We start from the raw sequence: 11,115 nt of genomic DNA, 5'->3' as shown, positions 1-11,115 counted from the left end.
TGTGTGTGTGCGTTGGTGTATGTTTATGTACAGATAGAGAGATAGATTAATAGATAGATAGATAAAAATATATGCATGTATCTTTATAAAGAACTCCCGGTTTGTGACTGATTTTCCTGAACTGTATGCTGGATGTGTTGGCAAATCTTAATTTGTGGTCAGTTATGATTACCAGCAGTTTTGTGTTTTTTTCCTAGATTATTTATATTACTGTTGACAGATAATATGCTTAAATTGCCATAAATTGATTTGTTAGGTTAAAGATGAAAAGTCCATTAATTTAATTTCATTTGGACTTAGGAGTATTTTAGATTGTTTTGTCCAATTTTCAGTTTTTTAAAGGAATGGTGTAAGTCATCTTGAAGCTTTATAACTAAAGAGGTAGCACTTACTTGTTTTATTTTGTCTGCATGTTGGATTATATTTGTTGGTTGACAGACTGTACATGTTTTATTTATAAATATATTATCTACTAGGCTTTAAAGCTTGCACTTGTGGTTTGTAGAGAGTTATTTTTTATATTGCATTTACTCATTAGGAAGGATTTTCAGGGTGTTCTAGTAGTCTGGCAGCTCTTATCAGTTAGAATTGTTATGTTGGTGTTAATTGCATAATAATATACATTGTGTTTTGATCATGCTTACGTATCTATGATTCAGAAATGAGGCACACAAGATCCTCCACCTGAAGCTACTGTTGGCAAAATGCAAATTGTGGAAGACCTTTTTTTTTACTTATTCAATAGAAATGCTCATGATTTTATCTTTCCTGTTAGAGTAGTGCATATTATTATTATTTCCTGATGCATTCTTTTCTCCATATCTATTGCTATAAAAGTCTTGCATTAATAACATCACAAGGGGTCTCAGTCCTGTTGTATTTCTGCTCACCTCCTTTGATGAAGTCTTGCTTGTGAGGATACCACAAAACAATTGTTAATACAGGCTAAGAAGTCCTAAGACATGAGGACCCAGAAAAATTAATGCAATATACACAACGTCCTACATTTTTGCAAGAAATGATGTGTCTTTCTCATATCTTGTATTTATACCCTCAATTTAGAACACTCAGCACTTTGTAGGCTTTATTGACGCATTCATTTTTGCTTCTGCCTCACAGCCTGTAACTCTTGGGAAATGAACAATCAATGCATTTCATGTTTCACTTAGTCTCAGGATTTACATATACTTAAACAGAACGTATCTAATTTTTACATAAAGTATTATTTAAAATAATACATAGCAAGACTCCTGGTACTGTATTGAAAGTCATCCAGCTTTTCATGGGCTGGTGTCCTGCAGGAGTTCATGCTTTACATTAAACCTTGTTGAGAGGGTTACAGATCCAGAAGTAATCAAACTATTAAATTGCAGTATGAAGTGTATTTTTCATTAATTCCTTCAGCTAGCCAACAATGACTTTTTCAATTAAAAGATGAACAAATAACTAATTGTTTTCTTTTTTTTCATTTTAAAGACTTCTGTGCAAGGCAAGCAAAACAGTGTAATACTACAGAAGCTTCAGCCTGATACACCTTACTCAATCGTAGTGTCATCTATTTACTCTGGAAACAGAGAAGGAGGACAGATAGCTGGAAAAGGCAAAACAAGTAAGTTAACAGACGTAACCTTTCAGTCTCCTTTCTAGTAAATGGCTCTAAATACATGACAATGTCTAGCGTTCTTACCATATTTCAAGGAGTGTCTCTACCTTATACTTTACTCTGGATACATTAATGTGCATGCTGGCAGCAACTGGAAAGAGAGAAGAGTAACGCTGTTTCTGCAATCTGAATTTCATACTGAACTTTAATTGCTGTATAACAGTGCTTCAAATCCAAGAGGCTGGGAAGCCATGAATAAGACACCCTGAATAATACAATTGTATTTCCATTAATAAGACTGTCAGGCATCATTGGAACCCCCTGACTGAAGTCATAGAGGTCCTTGATTAGAGGTCCTCAATTTGTAAACCAAATGGTTAATTATGTGCTCTAGTTTATAGCTGATAAACTGAAAAATGTCTATCATTGCAGCCTCCAAAGCATTAATCTGTGTTTTCAAAATTATAATGCACCCAGTGAGGCTCTGTATTTATGTAGCTGGTACACTGCATAATACATTGCTCAGGCTATACTTGTAAACTACGCCTTGCAGTGCCTTATGAGGCCTTGAGTATTTTATGTCTATATACTATGACAGTTAGCAAAGTCTATTACTTTTTTTCTTGGAACTGTATTGTTTCTTAGAGTCCTGCACAACATTGTTAGTAAAAGTAATAGCAACATAGACAGACTATTACTAGTATGAAGCTGTGTTTATAAGAATAATGTATTAAAATATAACTGCATATTTGTTGTAGAACCACTTGGCGGAGTTAAGAATCTTCGAGTATATAATCCAACAGTAAACACTCTGAGTGTACGGTGGGATCCTGCTGAAGGCAATGTTCTTAATTATAAAGTATTTTATGTCCCAACAAGTGGTGGACCAGAGGAAATGGTAATTGTTTCATTTTTGTATTTATTTCCCCTAGCAAAGAAAACTGAATGCTATGTTGTAGAGAAACAATTTCAGGAAAAAGTAATATGCTAGTACAGTCCATTGCAATTCATTATGCACTGTATGTTCAGCTTGCAGTTTAATACCAAAAGACTTTAATAAGAAAGCATTTTAAAGTGACATTTGTTATATTCTATTTTCTTTATAACATGGAAAAGAATATGTTAGTGGTCTTTCTTCATATAAATAACAGTTGAAGAAAATGTTTCATAGTATTATATTGTTACATTGCAGTTACAGCTGAGATTAAATTCCCATAAACATCAAATGTAACTTAAAACAGTAAATAGTGAGTCTGCCTGTAATGTGCATTCAAGAGTGCGTGCACAAAAAAAAATTAGTTGTAGTTTCTTTTCCCACTAGTGTCATTGCTATGACTTTTTTGAAATTAGACTACCTTCAGCATAAAAATTTCTTCCACAGTTCTGCTACAGGCACAGAAAAGGTACAGAATCAATTTGCCCTGTTAATTGTGGGCGATTTATAATTATTTCATGTTATTTTTTAAAGAATATATTGTATAATTTTCTTAATTCAGTTGGCATCTGTAAAGGAGTAGAGCATTCCATTCTGAAATAACCATCCTAATGAATGTGCAGTATTCTTGGAAAATATTTCTCCCACAAACCTAAACACTTTGGTTTGGTCATGTCTGAAATTCTTAATATGACAAATTTGAGAATGGTAGGAACCCTGCATACTATGATTTTACTTAGAAAATAAGCTTGGGGCCATTGCTACTGCATCCTGCTGGAAACTGCATTGCCATAAAGGGTAATAACTAAACAAGGACATGGTTACATTTTTTAGCAATACCTCTGAATTTAACTGCACAGGATGTCTTGGATTTAAAGTGACCGCTATAGTCAAAAATTGAAAAAAGTACATATTTTATCTTGACATGAAAATCTACCAAAACTAAACCTTCCAGCAGAACAGCTGCTTGTGAATAGTTTTATATTTTTTCTAACCCTGAATGCCTTCATGGGGACAGACATTGTTTTCTTGCCTGTACCATAGTGTGCGACCAGAGCTGATAAGTATGCAGCGCCACAGGCTGTTTTAGAGAATGGAAGTAGTAAGATACTGTCATGTTGGAGATTCCTGCAAAGAAATACCAATGCCTTTTTTTGGCGCTACTGTTACATGTTTGTTTCCTTTGTATGTGTTAGACAGTTTATGAAAAGCTCCTGCATAAGGTTAAAGAAATAACTAAGACAACTTGATGTATCTAAAAATTGATATTTTGTGGATTTCAAGTCCTTTCTTCCTTGCCTTAGTCAGCTAGAGTGTGATATTTCCTTATTTGCAAATGTCATTTAATCAGTGAGACTGAATTTGATGCCACATCCTTTTCTGTACGAAGAAGGGAAAAAGGGATAGATAAGTCAGAAGCAGAAATGTCATTTTGTGCTTGTAACTTCTGTGAGAAATATATCAATGTACAGAACTGAATTGCCTTTAAATGTGTATTATGTGTAAATGTGAAGAAAAAACAGGTATAAATGTTAATTTTCAAGATCCATTATTTCATGCTAACATTCATTGTAGTTTTCATTTTTACTTTATCACCTTTTACAGTTTTGCAATACACTTTTTCTTGCCATATTAGTATTATAGGTTCGTAGATCTGTACCAGGGTAATGACCATTGCAGCCTTTTTAAGCCTAGCAATGCATCCCAAATCTCCGATAAGTTCTGGTACCCTTGTTAAGTTTAAGTAGGAGATTGAGAGATGAAACATTTTCAAGAAGGGGCCTGGGATATGAACCATTTATAGGCTGCCTGTGTCCATTAGAGACATAGGTGCAAAGTCAGGAATGAATTTCCTGTTCCCCATCTAATTTTCCAAGTTACACCTGCATTGGGTTAGGGAGGAACTCTGCTTCACATGGATGGTGAGCCTGTTCCTTAGAAGGAGTAGTCTCTGGGATACATACCTGTCTCTCCAGCAGGTCCTATTTATATTACAGGCAATGTTTAAGTCTTTAAAATGGGTAATTCTGGTGCTGTTTGTTTTGCAGATATGCAGGAGGTCCATCAAAGTGGGGTCCAACAATACCTTGTATACTAGCCTTAGGTCTTCCATCAAAAGCTTGTAGGAGACAGAATACAGGGATAGGGCTTTGAGACTTTCTGCTTAGGTCATGTTGCTTATGCCCTGTTTTCTTTTAATGAGGAACCTCTGTGGACATTCCTGGTGTTGGATATGCCTGGTTAGGTACATGTCAAAGGGCGATTGTGATACGTCTGATGAATGCTGACCTCCTTGGACCTAGATGCCATACCTTTGTTAATAAGCTGCACAACATAGAATTATTTCCTTATTATGATATGATAGACACATTGATAACCAAAGGCTAGCTCACTACCTGCATGTGCTCGCAAGTCCCTAACTACTGTTCGACTTGTAGGAGTGTCTTGTCAATATAATAGCTGCCAGGGATAATTGATTTCCTGAAGGATACTATTAATCATTTTTTGGCATTTAGTTTTAGTCCATGGCTCTGACACCAGTTATTCATCTGTGTCAGCCTTTACTGGAAAGCATTAGTGTCAGTGGGTGATTCTATTACTGTTCCTGATTTGCAGTCATCTGCAAATTCAGGCAGCAAGAGGCTATTGACATTGGCCTTGACTTTATAGCAGTAGATGCCAAAAAGAAGCAGTCCCTGGAACTCTGGAACTCTGCTGGTGACTTGCCTCTTTGTAGAGGTGGACTCCACAATTCTGATTTCCTGGGTCCTATCTGTGAGTCAGCTGGCTAACCCCTGGGTGACATAAGGGTTTATACCTAGCTTCTTGATTTTGTCAACAATGCCTAAGTGGTGTATTGTGTCAACTGCCTTGGCCAGGTCCAGGTAGGCAGTGTGAACCATTTTGCCCTCATCCATTGCTTTGATGACCTTCTCAAAGAAGTCCATCGGGTTGTGTAGGCACAGCCTGCCCTTGATAAAACCAAACTTGGTTTGGTCCAGTGTTTTGAGGTGTCCTATGTCATTATTGATCATTTCCGTGATACTTCTTTCCATGACTTTGCATACGCACCCTTAAACTAATACTTTGTTGAAGCAGCTTTTGATTTAATTACATCATTCAGTCTTCTTGGATAGGAGTCTTATCAGCATGTCGCATCTTGACTTGGCAATATTTGCCCACTCTTCCTTGCAAAAGTGCTCCAAATCTGTCAGATTGTGAGGGCATCTCTTGTGCACAGCCCTCTTCAGGTCACCCCACAGATTTTCTATTGGATTTAGGTCTGGGCTCTGGCTGGACCATTCCAAAACTTAATTTTTTTTCTGGTGAAGCCATTCTTTTGTTGATTTGGAAGTATGCTTGGGGTCATTGTCATACTGAAAGGTGAAATTTCTCTTCATCTTCAGCTTTCTGGCAGGCTCCTGAAGGTTTTGGGCCAAAAGTGACTGGTATTTGGAACTGTTCATAATTCCCTCCACCTTGACTAAAGCCCCAGTTCCATCTGAAGAAAAGCAAACCCAACGCATGATACTGCCATCACCATGCTTCACCATGGGGATGGTGTTCTTTTGGTGATGTGAAGTGTTGTTTTTTGCACCAAATGTACCTTTTGGAATTGTGGCCAAAAAGTTCAACCATGATCTCATCAGACCATAACACTTTTTCCCCACATGCTTTTGGGAGACTTAATGCATTGTTTTGCAAATTTTAGATAGGCCTGGATGTTTTTTAGTGTAAGAAAAGGCTTCCATCTTGCAACCCTAACAAGTAGCCCAGACATATGGAGAATATGGGAGATTGTTGTCACATGTAGTACTCAACCAGTACTTGCCAGAAATTCCTGCAGTTCCTTCAGTGTTGCTGTACGTCTCTTTACAGCCTCTCTGACCAATTTCCATCTTGTCTTTTCATCAATTTTGGAGGGACGGTCAGTTCTTTGCAACATTACTGTTGTCCCATATTTTCTCCACTTTTTGATGATTGTCTTCACGGTGTTCCATGGTATATCCAATGCTGTGGACATTTTTTTGTATCCTGACCGATACCCTTCAACAATGAGATCCCTTTGATGCTTTGTAAGCTCTCTGTGAACCATGGCTTTTGCTGTAGCAGGCAACTGAGTAAATGTCAGGAAAATCCTACTAGGACAGCTGAACTTTATTTGGGGTTAATCAGAATCTCTTTACTTGATGGCAGATGTGTACCCAAGAAGACTGAATGCTGTAATTAAATCAAAAGGTGCTTCAACAAAGTATTAGTTTAAGGGTGTGCACACTTATGCAACCAGCTTGTTGTATGTTTTTTTATTTTATTATATTGTTTCCCTAACAGATTTGTTTGTTTTCCAGTTGAATTTTGCAGGTTATAGGTCACACTAAAGCTGTGAAAAGTTTTGAAATTATTTATTGTGGACTCATTTTTTTATATCACAAAACCCTGGCATTTTAATAGGGGTGTGTACACATTTTATATCCACTGTATGTCTGAGGTCATTTACATCTCCAGAGACTATGACTGAAATATCCTGGTACTTGTGGTCTATTGACCTGAGTGCATTTATAATATGGCAGATCCTGGCCCCTGATAAGCAACTAACTGTGACTTTCTCCTTGCTCATCCTGGTGAGAGGGACATCAGAGTGTCTCACAATGGAGTCTCCATTGATATGAATGTTGGGCTGTGTGGTGTCTTGCCTTATGGGCTTAAAAGTAGAGGCTCCATGAGAAGTGTTTGTGTGTGTTGTTTTGAAAGAGTGCATTTGGGGTTGCTGAGGATATTTATATGTACCTCATCTAGGGGGTCTTTGGGATTTAAAAAGGTTACATTTAAGTGCCACAGCATATGTGGGTCTATATGTTTGCTTCGTACTGTGTGTGATAGGTACAGAGTATGTAGTACTGACAACCTGATTGACATTATTAGTGCTTTTCTCCGAGAGCTTTTCCTCTAGTGACGTTGTGTAGATGCATCTGTCACATACCTTATCTGTTTGTTTTAGCATTAGCTGGTTGCCAGTAAACATGAGGCAATTTCTGTATTTCCTCAGGATGCCAGTATCCACCATACTGGTAACAGAGGTAGTGGAAAGTTCATATTTATGGCATCAGGCTTTTTTAGTGATTAGACAATTGCGATAAAAATATAAAGTCAAGTCAGGAGTATCTGGTCTGCAACTCTGGGGCAGTGCCTGTCACTGCAGACTAGTTACCCTATGTGCAAGTAGGTATCAGTGAAATTTCAAGGGTGGTTTTACAGGAAAAAATGTCAACTCAAGGTGCCTGGATCTATACAGGGGGAAATTGCTAAAGTAGACCATAATGGTTTATGGGTGAAGTATTTAGGGAGATATTCTGAAGTTAGGTTAGACAGTAGTTCCTGAAAAGAAAGAAAGAATTAGCTTTGTCAAGACTGATGAATAATGGGGTTTCACCTGATTGTTTCCTACCTGTCTACTACTACTGCTGGTCTCAAATTGCTGGGATACAGTGACCATTTGCTTCTTCTCTCCCCAGAAGCAAAACATTAGCACTAATCCCAGGATGAAAAGCAGGCCTAAGGCTCTTTGGTGATCAACAGTCTTGTCCCAGGTGATGCAGGGATCTGTAGGCTTGTTGTGCCATTTTCCTTGTAGATGCATTGAACAGCAACCAGACCAATCAGGAAGATCCTACATGTGCACTTACTGCTCTCATCAGGAGCAAAACAGAAACACAAATCTTAAGCTGGTATGGGCAGTACAGTGGCACAGCAGATTGTGTTGTTGCCTCATAGGAAGAGGTTCCCTAGTTGGATTCTCTGCTGGGGTGCCTTCTGTGTAGAGTCTGCATGTTCTCCATGTGTTTGCATGGGTCTCCTCTCGATGCTCTGGTCACATCCCACATTCCAAAGAAATGCAGTAGGGGATTGGATACTCATAACTGGCCATAGGTGTGAGTGTGCATGCAGGTGTATGGTGTGGAAGAAATAATGTGGCATGGGTAGCCATCTGGTGGTGTAAACCTCGATCCTAGATAATTGTCACTTTGAAGTGACACCCTGACCCCATGTGCAAAAATGGGAAAAGACATCTTCTAGTACTCTTGGTCTTTTTGCTAATAAGCTAACCCCACTCCTTGCTGATCATTAGACTAAATGCAGTGATTGCTATGTCAGAGTTGCAGTCAGTGTGCTTTCATGATATCATGCTCTATTATTGTTAGGGCTGCTGTCAGAGATTCATCATTCTGGACCTCTTAGCTTGCTTTTGTTGCTGTCACTGATGCTACAGCCAGAGCTTCATACATCCGTGGTAAGAAGCCAGCATTCTTTCAGAGTTTTCTACACTCTTGTTATATGTGTTCCTTCTTTTTCTTCACCACTGGTATCTCTACCTAATCTGCATGTGAATTTACTTGAGTACAGCCAGTCCTTATTCCTCCCATCATTTCCATTTCTAGAATATTCTGTGTACCCTTTGACTGCCCTCAATTTAACTTGGGAGTTGGTAGAATGTTTAAGGTGTTTAGCTCATAAGCACAAGGCACAGGTTTTGATTCTCACCTTTGAAATGGAACTTGGCTAGGTTTAAAATAGCCCACGAGGCCAGCTTGTCTGCAGCAGCTAGCCTAATACTCACCTATGAACCTATATGTGCTGTCATTCTTATCTAGTCCATGTCCTTTCATTTCCCTGTGATCTTTTCCTTCAGCCATCTTTTTAATGTTTACATCCAGTATGACTACATGCCATGGTTTGAGATGGCATTTTCTGGTTTGTTTTACAGACAGTTTTCTGGTGGGTCTGTTCAGTGATTCAGACCATACTGCTGTCATCTTCAGTGCTGAAATGTTCCTTTATGGAGGAGATCCTGTATTCTTTATACCTCACACTATATTGAATCCAGGGAGGCTTTGTCTCTAGTATTTTGTGAAAGTTAACTTCTGTTGTGATCAACACAGTGGCTACCATCTGTTGCTCCATTGTGATTGGCTGTTAAGATCATTCTTGGGTGTAGAAACCTCCATTGCAGAATCTGTATGCCCCTTTGTTTTTTTTTTCAGGTAATCTAGTTTCTTCTGACATTCCAAAGAAATGCAATAGGTGAATTGTTGGGTCTCTAAATTGCCTCTACTTTTGCATACTTTTTGAGTGAGTTTTGTCTGCCGTACAGTAGATTGGCATCCTATTGAGGACTAGTTTCTTCACCATGTACCCACTGAGAGCTAAGACATGCTTCCTTCTGACCCTGAATTAAATTAAGCCGTTAACAAGTGAAAGACTGAATATAGGAACCTTTGTTGTTACCTGAATTTCAGGCACTAGTCATGTCGGGCACTGTGTCTTCTTTGTTTAGCAAGCAGTACAGTTTCATTAAATAAGTGTGTGTTTTGATAAACCCAAGAGTTGGGAGACAATGTATAATATATAAATGCTGCACTCTGTTTTGAAAACAGAAAGCCTGATGCCATTACAGCAGCTCTTGTGCATGTATGTGCATCCTAAATAGTTTTTATAACGCTAAATATATTTTATATATTTTGTTTTGACAAACAGGTGTCAGTACCAGGAAATTCATATTCTACTGTTCTTAAGAATCTTCAGCCAGACACTCCATATACTGTCACAGTTGTTCCAAACTTTAGTGAAGGGGATGGCAAACGTCTTTCAGGAAATGGAAGGACCTGTAAGTAAATAAAAATTTTGAAAAAAAAAACTTTGTAAACTTTTATATTGGTCAGTCCTTGTTAAATACTGACACAAGTTTAGAAACGTATCAATAGAAATGAAATTATTTGCCATGATGCTTTCTGGTAACAGTTTACCTCATTCACCATTATTTATAATGTCTGTTGTATAACTGTAGGGAGTTTTATTGGCTTGAAATAACTGCCTGAATATTATCTTATTGTTGTTCTTTGAGAACGATCTCTGCATTACATTGAGTATTGATACTTTTTAAAGTACTTAATAATGTTGGACATTGGAATGTTAAGATGATAAGCTGTAGACCTGAAATGTTTTAGGGAGTTGAATGCTTTTGTGAACTTCTTCTTCTTCTTTCGGCTTTTCCAGTTAGGGGTCACCACAGCAGATCACCTGTCCACTCATGATTGGCAGTGGAGTTTTACGGTGTCGAGTCGCCAGCCTGGCGCCCAACCTTCCACAGAAGACACACACACGCATGCACTCACGCCTAGGGCCAATTTAGAGTGTCCAATTCACCTACAGCATGTCTTTGGGATGTGGGAGGAAACTGGAGCACCCGGAGGAAACCCACAAATGAGATAAATCAACATTTAAGTCTCTTAATCTTCTAGAATGAAAGTATTACAATTCAACTATGGCCATTTTTATTGTTTTCAAAAGAGATGCATTAATTATTTGTCATGATTTTTACTCAAGCTGTAAGTCTGTCTCATAATTAAAACATATGACAGTTCAGCACTGTAAAATGAGAATGAGTGATTTTTTTGAGAGTGTAGTCGCTGTAGGTTCTTTTGAAGTAATCAAAACAGTACAGAACTTGTACCACAGTCCCTATTCAAATACTGAGTAATGTCACTTAAACACCCAAACACCATTGAAGATGCTTATAATG

The 11,115-nt window shown here is 38.0% G+C and overlaps 1 protein-coding gene across 3 annotated transcripts in view; it reads left to right on the top strand.

Moving 5' to 3' along the window:
* COL12A1 (collagen type XII alpha 1 chain) overlaps positions 1 to 11,115 on the top strand; it is a 589,904-nt gene that overhangs the window by 345,961 nt on the left and 232,828 nt on the right. For all 3 annotated transcript variants that reach the window (XM_044063907.1, XM_044063925.1, XM_044063915.1), the window contains 3 exons: positions 1,477 to 1,609; positions 2,362 to 2,501; positions 10,071 to 10,200. In XM_044063907.1, the coding sequence (XP_043919842.1) occupies positions 1,477 to 1,609; positions 2,362 to 2,501; positions 10,071 to 10,200 (403 nt within the window). The remainder of the gene's footprint in view (positions 1 to 1,476; positions 1,610 to 2,361; positions 2,502 to 10,070; positions 10,201 to 11,115) is intronic.

This window comes from Protopterus annectens, chromosome 1.part0 (assembly GCF_019279795.1).
Source record: "Protopterus annectens isolate FY-2018-M chromosome 1.part0, PAN1.0, whole genome shotgun sequence".
Classification (NCBI taxonomy): domain Eukaryota; kingdom Metazoa; phylum Chordata; order Ceratodontiformes; family Protopteridae; genus Protopterus; species Protopterus annectens.
The sequence above is the reverse complement of the archived record's forward strand: the minus strand, read 5'-3'. Positions and strand labels throughout refer to the sequence as shown.